Source organism: Oryzias latipes, chromosome 2, assembly GCF_053564925.1.
Source record: "Oryzias latipes strain Hd-rR chromosome 2, Olatipes_Hd-rR_3.1".
Taxonomy (NCBI): domain Eukaryota; kingdom Metazoa; phylum Chordata; class Actinopteri; order Beloniformes; family Adrianichthyidae; genus Oryzias; species Oryzias latipes.
In genome coordinates, this window is record NC_136238.1 from 39,298,572 (window position 1) to 39,313,616 (window position 15,045).

The 15,045-nt window shown below is 41.3% G+C and overlaps 3 protein-coding genes across 11 annotated transcripts in view; 2 read left to right on the plus strand and 1 right to left on the minus strand.

The window, feature by feature from the left end:
* Window positions 1-307, minus strand: part of LOC101172625 (uncharacterized) — a 196,350-nt gene extending 196,043 nt beyond the window's left edge. The window contains exon 1 of the mRNA XM_078935689.1: window positions 13-307. The gene's annotated coding sequence lies outside the window, so the exon portion shown is untranslated. The remainder of the gene's footprint in view (window positions 1-12) is intronic.
* The window catches only part of LOC144987153 (uncharacterized), a 157,815-nt gene that overhangs the window by 68,102 nt on the left and 74,668 nt on the right, over window positions 1-15,045 (plus strand). The window lies entirely within an intron of this gene.
* On the plus strand, window positions 2,908-14,268 carry stat1a (signal transducer and activator of transcription 1a). Of its 9 annotated transcripts, none has more exons than XM_023964182.2 (25): window positions 2,908-3,066; window positions 4,409-4,555; window positions 4,639-4,783; window positions 4,858-4,953; window positions 5,033-5,119; window positions 5,211-5,289; window positions 5,361-5,452; window positions 5,521-5,672; window positions 5,749-5,907; window positions 5,989-6,081; window positions 6,165-6,224; window positions 6,306-6,326; window positions 7,504-7,594; window positions 7,713-7,754; window positions 8,472-8,561; window positions 8,633-8,731; window positions 8,805-8,940; window positions 9,008-9,063; window positions 9,125-9,222; window positions 9,319-9,458; window positions 10,955-11,143; window positions 11,219-11,294; window positions 11,373-11,469; window positions 11,916-11,954; window positions 13,418-14,268. In XM_023964182.2, the coding sequence occupies exons 2-25, from the start codon at window positions 4,428-4,430 to the stop codon at window positions 13,445-13,447; spliced, it is 2,295 nt and encodes a 764-aa protein (XP_023819950.1). In that variant the 5' UTR covers window positions 2,908-3,066; window positions 4,409-4,427; the 3' UTR covers window positions 13,448-14,268. The 9 variants fall into 9 exon arrangements, with proteins under 9 accessions (XP_023819950.1, XP_023819955.1, XP_023819960.1 ...); XM_023964187.2 differs by having other exon boundaries at window positions 9,128-9,222; XM_023964192.2 differs by having other exon boundaries at window positions 5,036-5,119.

Consider the following 15,045-nt stretch of genomic DNA (forward strand, 5'->3'; position numbering starts at 1 on the left):
TCCCACATGAACCACGTATCGTCCTTTCTGTCCAAAAACCTCACAAACGTCCCAACAAAACACCACCGTCTTCTCAACACAAGCTAACGCTGCTAGCGGCCCTGTTTGCTCTCTTCTTCTGTCGTTTAATGGCGGTCATGGCGCTTTAACGCCACCTGCTGGTTGGAGCGTGTCTGTCGCTCACACAATGTCCATGGCGGCTTTAAAAAAATTCAATTTTTTTAAGTTTATCGGCAAATGATAGACAAACAGGCAATTTTCATAAAAGGAAATCTCGTGTACGAGCCTGTAGTAATCTCTGTTGGGATTGAAAGTGATCCCCAGCCTCCCCAGATCCGGTGATGCCTTTCGTGGTCATGTTTGGACTCTATGCAATGCTCCTCAAATATCCCAAAACACTGACCAACGCGTTGGAATTCATTCCAAAGATTTACTTGCTTTAGAAGGTGGTAAACTACCACAAAGGCTGCAGACCCTCAAAAATGACTTGATGATACATATGTAAAACTAAGTTGAAACAATACTATATAAATAGAATGAATACTATAGTCATCTTTCTTTAAATAATACCTCAAAAAATTGCACTACTCTGCATTTGTTCAGGCAGTATAGGCCCAAAGTACACACTGCCTTTTCTCATGTAATGCAGAGGTTTTGCTTGTTTTGACATTTTTTCTTAATTTATTTTTCTTACACCACTGTGAGTTTTTGTTTCCATTTGATAGTGGTTAATGTAAAACGGTTATATTCAAGAAAAAGTTCCTTAACAGTTTACAATATTAGTGTAATTTCATAAAAACTGCTCTTTCTGCTTTACCTGAGCATTAAAGCGACAATTATACCTTCAACCAGTTTTTTATGTAACTGTTATTGAGATATGATTAAATTCATTTAGACCTTGATATTTGTGTGAAGATGCGAAACATGTTCCCAAAAGGATGCAATGTCTGGTTAATGCTTTAAAAGTTTGTGCGAAAATGTGTCTTCTGTGCGTAAAACGTCGACATTTTTTCGTACATACACAATAAGTGTGACCAAAAAAGTACAATGCCTGGTCAATGGCTTTTAAAGAAAAAAAGAAGGTTGTGCGTAAATTTGTGTTTTGTACGCTCAAGTCGACATTAGTGTGTTGATAATTTAGATGTGTGCCTAAAAAGGTGCAATGTTTGTGTAAAATATATCTTTTGTGCGTAAACATTTTTTTATAATTTGTGTGTAAATATGTGCAATGTCTAGTTTATGCTTTAAAAAAGGGAAAATTATTGTGTTTTATGATTTAATAATAGATTTTTCTCTTGTTTTCTGAATTTTCTTTTTTGCAGTGATGGGTTTTCCTCTAATCAATGTTTCTTTAAATTATCCAGAAAACTGCTTTTTTGTTGTTGTTTTTCCTGGAAACAGCTAAAAAAAAAATCACCAGTCTTTCCTCAATATTTGAACTGTGAAAATAAATAGTTTATTACTTACTTTATTATGCACCTCAAGAAAGCTCCGAAAAGATATTAAAGATATTAACCAAAAATGAACTAATCTTGTAACCTTTTCAGTGACACTTACACATGGCTTGTGTGAACGTAGCATAAGAGAGGAACACCGATTTGACCACATGGCTGTTGAAGCCCAAATTGACTTCCCCGGGTTCTGATTCAGAGTCAGAAGGATCCTATAGTTGAAGGTTAGAATAATAAGACTTCACACCCTGAAACTTTGGTTCGCCTTTGCAAAGGGAGAATTCCAGCACAGCTGCTCACATCTGCTCCTCACACAGACTGTGCTAAAACTCTGCTTTCCCCTTGTCGGACAGCTCTTTTTATTGATCCACACATAATGTATGCATAACTTACATCCTGCTCAGTTATTTTTAACAAAGCCTCCAGGTTAACTCACCTTTCTCTTTTGACCTTTGTCACTCTTTATTTCCTCTTTTGATCTTTGTCTGAAGCTCCCTTAACCACATCCTGCACATCCTCCAGGTTCACATTCTAACCTTTGTCACCCTTCACTTGAAGTCACAAGTTATCATACACCTGTCTCATGTTTGCTTGACTCACATATAAAACATTAATATACTTTTAATTATAATTCCCACATGTCATAGTGGTGTCGGTGTTTGTTTTGTTGCTTCCACATTGGCCAAATACGACATCATACAACCCCTTCATCTTCACAAATTGGCAATTAGGATTAAGGACGGCGATAACTGCAATGGGAAAGGCGAGAATCTAGCAGTCAAGTATCATACATGGGAAAACCAGATTTAAGGACATGTTTTGGGGGGAAAAATGACACAAAATTGCGAGCTACGTAAAAAACAAACAACAAACAGACAGTTGAATAGACATTAAAACTAACTAAATTGGTTGGGTTAAAAACTAAACCTTAAATTCAAAAAGTCAATTATTAACTAAAATCAAAAACAAAACTACAAAATGTGTATGTCAAAAAATAGAAAAAATATTTGTGTATACATGTTATATCAATATTTATAAAACTAAAGCACTACTTTACACTCTAGACTATTTATAGTGTGATATTACATCATTTTCAAAGAGTAAATCAATAAAATACACTAAATGTTATACTTTTATTTAAGTTTCAGTTTTACCCCTTTCTCTTTCTCTGAAAACACGTGATCCCGTCCCGCTGTTCTACTACTTGCGTTCCCTCCCTCCGAAAAAACGATTCTTATCCTGTTTTTAGAACTCGTATGAGGATTTAGAGACTGTGTGCAACCTTCGGGGTCTTCGTAAACATAAATTAGTCGTAAAAATATAATCCTTCGGTCATTTTTGACCAAATAAAGTGATAATTCCTTCTGTTTAAGCGTTGTGAAAAGTTAGTGTTGTAACTCAAGGAACAGCCTCGTGGACTGTTTTCTGATTGGCTACAAAGAAGACGGAGGCGGGAAGGCGCCGGACGTTCTGAGCTGTGATTGGTCTGACCGTCCATCGACGGAAGCGGCGTGTCTCTGCCTGCCAGGCTCCTTTCCTCAACATTGGGAAAAGGAAAAACTGCTCAAATACAGCAGAATTGTCTGAAAACGGAACCAACCTTTAGCTGTGAAAGGTAAGTTTGGCACCGCGTTTGACCGACTGTGTGTCGCCATCTTTGTCTGCCCGTTTAGTTTAGTTGCAACAACAACCTGAACACGGCTAAAGCTAGTGATAAACTTTAGGAGAAAACTCCATAAAAAGCACATAAATAATGCAGTTGTGACCCTTTAAATCTTCACATGTTTACCAAGTAGCTGTCGTTTGTGCTAACGCTTTAACATATAGGCGCGACGCGGGACAAAACAAAAGATAATGAGAGAAAAATGCATAAAATAATAACAAGTTTGGTGTTTTTTGTAGTGCCGCCTTCATGAAAGCTCGTAATAACGGACTCTTCATCCTTGGCAACGTTTTTAACGACGAATTGCGTCACATTTTATGGTTATTACGCGTTGTAATGTGTCTGCAATTTACGAGTATGTAATAAACTATGCATAGACATTAAAGGATGACAATATAGAACAGTAGTGAAAGATTTAAGCTAAAGTAAACAATTTTAGTGACGTTACGTGAAGTGTCTGCAGCGGTGCCACCGTCAATAACTTTATTTAAACAAGTGGGTTAACAAATCTGTGGAAATTTTTTCTAAAAGTAGAACCTGAATGAAAGTTTTTGTTATAAATTATTATTATTTTCTACTGGACGTGAGTCGAGGAGGATTTATGGTGTGAGCTTTTATGATTTGCTATGTCGTAAACTGCAAGAAAAAAAGAAGAAAAAACCCCTGCTTTGACCTTTGACCCCAGAAATGACAGGATTGTCTGAATTTTTTGAATTATTCTATTGTTTATGTGGTTTGTGCAGCCTTCAAAGCCAAACAGGCATTTGTTTGTTTAAATGAAGATTCGGCCACCAAAATGGTGCGATTTCTTCCTTTTTTGAGGTTTCATTTTACGTTTTTTTGTTTTAAAGTCTTTAATGAAAAAAATGCGAATTAATGTAAAAGTGAAAATTTGAAAATGATTAAAAATAGGAACAGAAATGCTGCGAGTATTTCTGATTTACTTTGTCTTAACCTGCAAGCAAAGACCACACCTGCCTTAACCTTTGACTCTAGTAAAGACAGGATTGTCAGAATTCTTTGAAATATTTTCTGTATTTTTGTTTTTGGAGCACAACCACAAAGCAAAAGAAGTATTTGTGTATTTAAATAAAGTTTTGTGATGGCCTAGCCATCAAAATTGTGAAGTTTGGAGAAGTTTCTTCCTTTCTTTTAGTTATTTTTTCCCCCTTTCTTCCTTGGAAATATTTTTAGCAAATTCACATTGAAGTGAAAATTTGAACAGCGTAGTTAGCATCCATGCTAATTCCTGTTTCTTTGGTTTTCTATCAATGTTTTGGTAAATTGTTTGCAGTTCCTGACCTTCCCAGAAGATGGCGCAGTGGGGCCAGCTTCAGATGTTGGACTGTAAGTACCTGGAGCAGGTGGACCAGCTGTACGACGACTCCTTCCCCATGGACATCCGCCAGTACCTGAGCAAGTGGATCGAGAGCATCGACTGGTAATGGCGGGCAGACCGGCGCTCTCCAGCTTTGCGCCTCGGCCCACGCCGCTCACCTGTCCAACCCCTCCCTCCCCCTACAGGGACACGGTGGCGATGCAGGACTCGCTGGCCACCATTCGCTTCCACGACCTGCTGGCTCAGCTGGACGACCAGCACAGCCGCTTTGCGCTGGAGAACAACTTCCTGCTGCAGCACAACATCCGAAAAATCAAAAGGAACCTGCAGGTCCGAGTCCCGCCGACCCCTCCGACACCCGGAAGTCGCCGGCGCCACTTCACCGCTGTTCTCTCCCTTTCCAGGATCGGTTCCAGGAGGATCCGGTCCACATGGCCATGATTATCTCCAGGAACCTGAAAGAGGAGCAGAACATCCTGGCTAAGGCGAAGAGCATGGAGGTGAGGCGTCTTCGCAGACTGCGGCGCCGCTCTGTGGGCCGGCGTGACAAAGGGGTGACAGAGGCGTGTGTTTGTGTAGCAGGAGGGCGAGAGCACGGTGTCCGCCATGGTGGTGGAGAAGCAGAAGCTGGACAACAAAGTGAAGGAGATGAGGGACCGAGTCCAGGTGGGGTTCACACGCCACGCCGCCACTGCAGCCACTGCAGCTCCTGCAGCCGGCGGCGTCTCCTAACCCCGGGGGCTCTCGGTGTTTTCAGATGGTGGACGTGAACATCAAGAACGTGGAGGACCTGCAGGACGAGTACGACTTCAGGGTCAACTCCCTGAAGAATAGAGGTGAGGCGGCGTTCCGGCGTGGACGGGATCGGGAGCGCGGCCTCGCCTTTCATCCCGTCTTTTGTTGGCAGAGAACGAGATGAACGGCATGACAGCGAAGGAGCTGGAGAAGGAGAAGATGGGCATCGCCCGGATGGGCTTCGAGCTGAAATCCAAGCGTCAGGTGAGCCGAGGCGTCGCCGCTGAGAGCCGGCGGGGAGGCCTGGGGGCTCACCCGCTTCCTCCTTCCAGGACGCGGTGATCCAGCTGAGCGACCTCCTCACCGTCATCCACGCCCTCCTGACCGACCTGATCTCCGAGGAGCTGCCGGAGTGGAAGCAGCGGCAGCAGATCGCCTGCATCGGCGGCCCGCCAAACGCCTGCGTGGACCAGCTGCAGAACTGGTGAGAACCCGCCGAGGATCTCCTTCAGCGAGGCGTCCTCCTCCGCCACATCCTCTTCCTCCTCCTCGTCTCGCAGGTTCACGGCCGCGGCGGAGAGCCTCCAGCAGGTCCGCCAGCACCTGAAGAAGCTGCAGGAGTTGGAGCAGAAGTTCACGTACGACAACGACCCCATCACGCAGAAGAAAGCCTTCCTGGAGGCGCGAACTCTGGAGCTGCTCAAAAACCTTCTCTCCAAGTAGGCTCCTCCCCCTTTAGACGGTTTGGTGTTTTTTTTTTTGCAAAGCGCCGCGTCAGCATCTCCTCCTTCTGTGTGCAGCTCCCTGGTGGTGGAGCGGCAGCCGTGCATGCCCACCCACCCGCAGAGGCCGCTGGTGCTGAAGACCGGCGTCCAGTTCACCGTCAAACTACGGTAAGGCCGCTGCGTTCCGGGAAGCTGGGTGAGACAAACCCCCCTGGAAAGATACGGCTAAACCCCGCCTCCCTGTCACCCAGGTTTCTGGTGAAGCTGCAGGAGTTCAACTACCAGATCAAGGTCAAGGCCGTGTTCGACAAGTAAGACTTCTGACTCTCTGCCGCGTGGTGAAGTCGCTGCTTTTCACAGCCACTAACGCGTTTTCCTTTCTGATGCTTTAGAGATGTTACGGAGAAGAAAGGGTAAGTTCCAGACATTTACAGTCGCCCACAAACGCCCCATCAGAGGTTAGATCTGTTTTGTTGCATCTTCAATTAACTATTAACAGTATTTTTTAATCAGACCTTAGTTTCAACATGATGATTAAATGTAAACCTTTATTGACATTTTTATTTGACGTTTAAATTGTGTCCAGAGGCACCAATTCTAAATTTAAATATTAGCATTCAGGTTCTAAAACTTAGCAGTTATGGAACAATATTTCTCAAATGTAAAAACAATATTTTTTAATTTTGTTTTTGAAGACTTGTTACAACTTGTTAAATTAGGCTAACACATGTCAATTTAAACAAAAAAAGTCACTTATTAACAAATAAAAAAGTATATTTGTTTGAGTACACTGATTAAAGAATATATGTATTCTAATTTTTACTGTAAAACTCTATTCACAGTTTTTGTTCCAAGTTGAAATTGTGTTGTATTTTAAAGTCCACCAGGGGGCGCCAAATCCCCCACATTTATTTTTTTAAAATAATGCAGAAAAGAGGCAAGAAAATCACCTATTAATACTAAAGCAGAGGTTAACAGTAAAGGGAAAAAGAAAAAAATGGTTTTTAAATTTTAGAATTGTAGCAGGAGCTCGTCTAATTAGCCTGAAACAGTTAGCTACATATGCAAATATTTTATCAACACAATTCCTTTAACCACACATTGGTTTCGTTGTGTTTAATAAATATTTTTTTGTTTAAATATTATTTAAACAAAAATGTCTAAAATGTAGTTTACTATTAGTCCACCAAATTTAAAGATTTTTGTCAAATGGAAACATAGCAACAAAAGAAACAAGCTTTTTTCAAATTTTAATTAATATTTAGGTCATATTTTATTCTATATATAGTCATTTAGTCCTTCATATTCTTTTAAAAAATGTAAAATAATTCTTTTTTGGTCGTCGGTCTACATTTTTTAGTTTATGGCTTAATTTTAAGGATATTTTTTTGTTTTTAAATTGCGTACAGGGATAAAAAAAATAAAAATAAAGACAAACATCAACACATAAAAACAAAATCAACATTTTTGGCATAATTTCTTTGTAAAGATCGACTAAAAAAAGGCAAACCAGTCAAGATTTGTGGGGTTTTGGGGGACAGTTTCATGTTCCAATGGGGCCGTAACCATGACGATGCGTCGTAAACTCAGGTTTCGGAAGTTCAACATTCTGGGGACGAACACCAAAGTCATGAACATGGAAGAGTCCAACGGCAGTTTGGCGGCAGAGTTCCGACATTTGGTGAGTCTCCTACGTTTTTCCGTCAGCATTTTTGTCTCAACGTTTGAAAGAAAACAAATAAATATTTACAAACAAACACAAAAAAGACGGAACTAAACAAAGGTTTTTGTCTTTGCAGCAACTGAAGGAGCAGAAAGTCGCCGGCAACAGAACCAATGAGGTGAGAGAGTTTCAGAGTAAAAGCCTGTCTAAATAAATTTAATAAATAAACTGATTTTAAAATATTTTACTGAATTGTCATCATCTTAATTTTACACACAAGGAAATGAAAACATTTGAATTTAGTCTGCAAGATAATAATAATAATAATGGATTGGATTTATCTGCGCTTTTCAAGACACCCAAAGCGCTTAAATTGTGTCCATTATTCATTCACTCCTCATTCATACTTGGTGATAGTAGCTACTGTTGTAGCCACAGCTGCCCTGGGGCAGACTGACAGAGGCGTGGCTGCCAGTTCGCGCCTACGGCCCCTCTGACCATCACCGGGATCATTCATGCACATCCACACACCAGTGGAGCCACACTGGAGGCAAGGAGGGTGAAGTGTCTTACCCAAGGACACAACGACATTTTTGGCTGGTGGGAGCGGGGATCGAACCGCCAACCCTTCGATCATTGGATGACCCGCTCAACCCCTGGGTCACTGTCGCCCACAAGATAACAAAGGCAGACTATGCTGCCATCTAGTGGGCGAACAGGAGTCCTCATTTCAAATCTATTGGTTTTTCAGCGACGGTCTGAGCATGCTCAGTTTAAGCTACACTCAGCTGAAAAACACTGAAAGTGTGTGGAAGACGACCCAAATAAAAGTCAGCTGTGTGTTACCAAAATAAGAGCATATTGTGACCTCCGTTCATGCTGTGTGATTCTTCAGGGCCCTCTGATCGTCACGGAGGAGCTGCATTCACTCGGCTTCGAGTCGGAGCTGCAGCTCAACCAGTCCGGCCTGAGCATCAAGCTGGAGGTGAGGTCTTCCTGTCGGGGTTCGTTCACACACACCCGCAAGTGTTGACGTCCGCGGCGTTTCTGCTGCAGGCCATGTCGCTGCCCGTGGTGGTCATCTCCAACGTGTGCCAGCTGCCCAGCGGCTGGGCCTCCATCCTCTGGTACAACATGCTCACCACCGAGCCCAAAGTGAGGAGCGCGCCCTTTCCACCTCCTCCGGGGTCCTCCGAGCCGCCGCTAACGGATCTCTGCTCGCCCCCAGAACCTCAAGTTCTTCCTGTCGCCGCCGGCCGCCAAGTGGTCTCAGCTGTCCGAGGTTCTCAGCTGGCAGTTCTCCTCCGTCACCAAGCGAGGACTGAACCAGGAGCAGCTCAACATGCTGGCGGACAAACTGCTGGGTCAGGAAGGAGGCGCTTGGGTTCTCTGTGGGGCGCAGGCTAGCGAACTGAAAGTGTTTCTGTGCAGGAGCCAAAGCGCAGAGGAACCCAGAGGGACTCATCCCTTGGACCAAGTTCTGCAAGGTGAGGCTCAGCGGCTCCGGACGTCCCGCAGGCTGATGCTGACATGCCGTTGTTTGTTCAGCAGCAAGGTGCCAACGAGAAAGCGTTCGCCTTCTGGCTGTGGATCGAAGGGATCCTGGATTTGATCAAGAGGCACCTGCTGTCCCTGTGGAACGACGGGTGAGAAGCTCCGCCCCCCCCCCCCCCCCCCCCCCCCCCCCCACCGCCGCGCTCTCAGGCTCTCCCGGCTGACCCGTCCTTTGCCTCCGTCCGCAGCTCCATCATGGGCTTCATCAGCAAAGAGAGGGAGAAGGCTCTGCTGAGCGGCAAATGTCCGGGAACCTTCCTGCTGCGCTTCAGCGAGAGCAGCCGGGACGGCGCCATCACCTTCACCTGGATCGAGCACGACATCCACGGTGAGCGCCGCAGTCACAGAACCTCACGCGACCACCAGCAAGATGAGACAGGCTGCAGGTTTAAGGAGTTTTAGCCTTCATTTTCATTCTCCCGTTTCCAAACAAGTGAACGAAGCTTCAATCTGTCAAATATGTGTTGACCGCTAGCAACTTTAGCATTCTTTGACCCTGACAGGATTTCTTTAACAAGAAAAACATTCATGTTTTTAATTTTTGACATACAGTAATCAGTTCACTTATCAGATTAAATGTTTTGCAGTCAAGAGGCAAAAGAAAAACCAAACAAACACATTTTCTAGCTGTAGTGGTTGTTTTTGGAAGTAGCATTTCATTTAGCATAGCTAGCTTTGTTCAAAATGAATTAGCTTTCTTTAAGCTACAGAAATGTAACATTTCTTATTTGAGGTATTTAAACTTTATTTTGGCTTAATGATAAAATAGCATAATTAGCTTTTCTATTATTAGTCTTTTTTATTTTTTGTCAGATTTTTATTTTTATTATGTTGAAATATTTCAAGCTAGGTTAGCATTCAGCTTTCACGTGACATTTTTACTACTGTTTAGGATTTAAATGTTGCCACTATACACAATTTACATGACTTTTTATACCATTAATGAGTTAAATTAGAATTTAATATTTTCTTTATTGCTTTTTCCCCGATTAGCTGTTAGTCTATGTTAGCTGTGGTTTCTTTCTGATAGAGAGAGAGATGTACACTACTTTAATAATTCACATTAAAATAAAGACACACTTTACATGAAAATAAAATAAAATAAAGGCATAGATAGATAGATAGATAGATAGATAGATAGATGCATACATTTTTTAGTATTTTTTATTGTTTTTTTTTAGTCAAACTTCTTAAAGATTATGTTTAGCCTAAAAGGCAGGTTTTTTTAAAACAGGTTAAGCTAATTTAGCATTTGGCTAATCTGTAGCATCAATTGTTCTTGAGCATTTTACAGCTTTTTTGAAAAAAAATTCTTCTGTATTTTTTTTAGCTTGATGAAAATATAGCATCATTAACTTTTCTGTTATAAGTTTTTTAAGTTTTAGCAAAGTTTTTTTTTTTTAACACTATCCCACGTAGACTTTATTTGAATATTTAAACACGATGAGGGTAAAGAGGTTTTAAGGTTCTTTATTTATGTTTGTTACAATTAGTGGTTAGCCTGTGTTAGCAGGCGTGCTGTTACCTATGCTAATACCCTACAAGTTGCAGGTTGAATCGCAGGTGCTGAACAATATGGATGTGTAAAGAGACCGAGCTAAAGTAACACATTGTTTAGTAAATAACATCCAAGAAGGTTCTCAAGTCACCTGCATTTGAAAACACCTCCCACATCATTATACCACCACCACCAGCCTAAAACATTGATATAAGCATGATGGATCCCCACTTTTGAGTTTTACATGAAATTCTGGCCCAAACACCTACAAGTTAAGGTGGAATCAGGCGATTCTTTAGTTTATCCGTTTTCTTCCGTCCCTCCAGACAAGCCGATTTTCCACTCCGTTGAGCCGTACACCAAGAAGGAGCTGACTGCTGTTTCGCTGCCCGACATCATTCGCACCTACAAGGTGATGGCGGCCGAGAACATTCCAGAGAACCCGCTGCGCTTCCTCTACCCCGCCATCCCCAAAGACAAGGCTTTTGGGAAATACTACCCCAAACCCCCAGAGCGTAAGACACGCTAGCGGATCCGTCGCGCCCTCATTTCTGAGCGCAGACTTTCACGTCTGTCCCTTCCTCTTTTAGCTCAAGAGCCCATGGACGTGGAGAGCTCGCAGCCCAGTGGCTACATGAAGACAGAGCTCATATCCGTTTCAGAAGTGTAAGCGCCGACTGCAAACGCCTTCAGAAGTTACTGACACACGTGCTTCTAACAAACCGCTTCCTCCACCTGGTTCAGACCGCCGTCCAGGCTGCAAGACAACATCATGCCCATGTCTCCGGACGACTACAAGGCACTGGAGCAGTTTGTGGGCCACAGAGACATCGATGCTGTGGTAAGACAAGATACACATCCAGTTCTGTTCACAGTAAGAACGATAAACCCACCACATTATTATTATTTTCATCCCTAAACTGCTTCAAAAGTGCAGAAATTTCTCCTTTCACGTCAATGGATTTTCAAAATAAAAGCTTTTAACGTTTGATGAACACTGTAGGAAAATAGCATTTTGTGGTTTAAAAAAATCACTGTCCAAACAAAACAAAAAAAACTTAAAACACAAATTCTTTCCCATAGAAAAAGGGACCCCAATTTGCTAAAAAGTCACCAGTATAAATAGCATTTTAAGATTTGCAGATAAAGTACTGTTTAGTATTTGAAAATATGGACTAAAAGAGGAAGAAAGATGAAAAAAGTGTTAAGAAAATCACGTTTTTTTTAATGATTCTTAGTCTGTTCAACTGCAAACTTTCTGTCTTTCTCTCCTTGTCGCGCTCTCAGACCAACAATCTGATGGACTTTGGAGGGTTTGACGCTCAGGTACACCCCCAGAGTTGATGGTTCACTCCTTGTACTAACTGTCAGACTCCTTGCACTCCTTTATTTATTAGCATGCCTCTCTAGTTTAGTCAATGCACGGCATTAATGCATGACGCACAATATTTGCTAGTTTGTTGATTTATCCATCTGATCAGAAATGAGAGGATGGGCTCAATTTCTGTAGCTGTTCTAGGAATTTCCAAAGCAATAACCAACGTTAAGTTGAAGCTGCCTGAAATAAAGAAAAAAAAACAATATTCCTGTATTAATGTAAAAAAATATCTGTTGCAGACCTAAAGCAACCCTGATCTGTCTCCTTGCTAGCATGGCCTGCGCTAAAAATGAAACGCAATAAAAATGAGTATTTAGACAAAAAATACCTGTTAGTAATACAAAAAATATTCAATCTTTAAAAAGAAGATAAACATAAGAACAGATTAAAGGCTCCAGATTATGGGTAAATGCTAGAATTGAGGGTGAAAATATATTAATATTAATGAAGAGAACAACGGCTTTGCGCAACACTTGACCAACGTAAAGTAACAGAAAGTCGCTTCCCTCTTCGTGAATCCATCGTAATTACGTTATTTGTGTAAACAGTCAAAAACGTTATCATAGTTCGTTTAGGTGTCGTTTAGGGTCAGATGTTACTCTAGCCTTGACGTTCTTTGAACTACCGTACCTGGCGCTGATATGCGGCATTTTACAGTATTGTAGCCTTTACGCAATTACCGTAAACCAGCTAATTCTGACGCGGAAAATGTTTTGCGTTGTTTATGCAGACGTTTATTTCTTTATGTCGCATATCAGCATAAAGCCTCTTTTTATCCATTGGAATTACGATAATTGTGTAAATGGTTGCAGTAGTTCATAGAACGTGTTATTTTGCTGTCGGCAGAGTTAAAATGCTAAAATTACGAGATTTAAAGCTAAGTGCTAAACTAGATACAAATATTTTATTTTGGACAAAACATTAGCGAAACGCTGAAGTACCTCAAAACGTATTTAGCTGAAAATGAATAATAATATATATATATACATATATATTCTTGATTTTCATATGCTTCATGCTAACATAGCCAACAAAGAATAAGCAAAACATTTGCGATAATAATGATAAAAATGATACAAATGCTACGATAATCCTGTTGTAGCTGAAAAAGTAGCGGACAAAGGCTATAATATTTCAGTGAAACTGTGTTGTTGTTTTTAGTAAAGTTTAAGTTTGTTTTAAGTAAAGAAAAAAAAGAAATACCAAAAAATTAAGACAGGAAGTTTCTCAGCGATCTGAAGCCTTTCACTTTAAAAGTTTTTTTTCAAGCTCAGAGAGCCGAAGAAGAATAGCAACCAGTTTGCTAGCTTGACTATTTCACGGCTTTCCTATTCCTCCTCCATCATGTCACGCTTCCTTCAAACACAAACCCTTCCAATCAGTAACTTCTCCTCCTCCTCCTCCTCCTCAGATGAGCGGAGACTTACAGGACGAAAACTGAAGCCGGATCCGTGTTGTGCACCGGTTCCTACCATCAGACAGCAAACGCACTCAAGAGAACCCTGCTTCTGTGTGCGTTTGTGACCTTTACTGTAGAACATCCAGGTTGTCAGCTCTCTCTGAGAATTCCTCTATAAATGTGAATGCCTGGATAAAAAAAAAGCTTCAATAACTGTTCAGACTTTTATTGTGAAAACTCCACTTCAAAATGGTTTTATTTAAAAAGCTCCAGGAGAGAATAACAGTTCTTGTAATAAATAGATTTCTTTGCAGTTTGGATCCTAGTAGAACTCATTCTTCAATCCAACATTATTTATAAAAGCACTTTAAACCATTTCTGCAGACCCACAGTTCTGTACATTTACTCACAATGTTGTCTGAAATAGCTATTGAACAGTGATGAACTTCTGTCTTTTTCACGTTTTGGAACACTGGAAAAATTTGTAGAAAATAAAAGCATCTTCAAATGAAAAGTGTAGCTAAAAAATGAGATGTTACAGTTTGGGATTTTTCTTTTCACATAAAACATGAAAAAGATTTTATTTTGATATAACCCAGAGATGGATGTATTTTATTTTGAAAGTGATATTGTGAAAAATCATGGCAATTATAAAGAAAAGTGTGTGCCATGAGATGGTTTTTGGAGTTAAGCATCACTGAGTGACGAGGTAAAAAAAGAATAAAAGGTTGAATTGATTTAACGACGGGTTTTCCCGTAATCCTGGTTGATGTTTTAAAAGGTTTGAGCCGATAAGCTCTTATGTTTATGTTGGTGTCAAAAACGATTTTTATTGTAATAAACCATTTCAGACCTTCATAGAAGACTCAGCTTTATTCAACTGCCCACCACAATAAAAGCTCACCATGCTGCACAACAATTTTTGTTAACATCTGCTATGCAGCATACCCTCATTGTAGTTGGAGCTTATCGTTGCGCTCCTCGCTGGGTAGCCCGTTTGCTATCCTATGGGGTCAAAATTACCCCACTCTTGCATTGACGTGTTCTTCCTACCACGATAAAGGTGGAGAGGTTTTCATGTAATCCATGGACACCAGTGAAGATCACAAATCATTGAAGAAAAAAGGTTCAGCGCACTGTCTAGTGGGTCTAGATGACCCTACTCCCAATGTTAAAGTGCCTAGGATAGTAGAAGGGTTAATTTGTCATTGTTTAATGATTTGTAAGGACACTGAGAGTTTTGGATTGTTCTTGTTCATGTCCCCAAGCTGGGAATTGAACCAGGGGCCTTCTTGCTGTGAGGCAAGGGTGCTAACCACTGCACCACCGTGCAGCCCCAATTTGATATTATTTCAACCAAAATACTCTTCAGTGAGTTTGGCAGCCATAACTCCAGAAGAATTCTCAAATTAAACGCAGTTGAGAGCCGGAGAAGCTGAAGGACAACAAGCTGTTAGCGTGTTAACAAAGAGGAAGTACTTTGTAAAAAATACTTTACATATCCATGGAGAAAATTGTTTCAGCACGACCAAAATGGCTCTCTGGAGCAACGGAGGGGTTGCGATCTGGAGGCAAAAGTTTGGAAAAATTACTTGAGTCACCAACAGACCTCCGTGTTGTGACAATATGCAGGAAATGCA

Bases quoted from the DNA above. Each gene is read 5' to 3' on its own strand.
- stat1a (XM_023964182.2), top strand. From the start codon at position 4,428: ATGGCGCAGTGGGGCCAGCTTCAGATGTTGGACTGTAAGTACCTGGAG. The intron at 6,082-6,164 runs GTAAGGCCGCTG...CCTGTCACCCAG, and splicing joins CAGTTCACCGTCAAACTACG to GTTTCTGGTGAAGCTGCAGG. The intron at 8,941-9,007 runs GTCAGGAAGGAG...GTTTCTGTGCAG, and splicing joins GCTGGCGGACAAACTGCTGG to GAGCCAAAGCGCAGAGGAAC.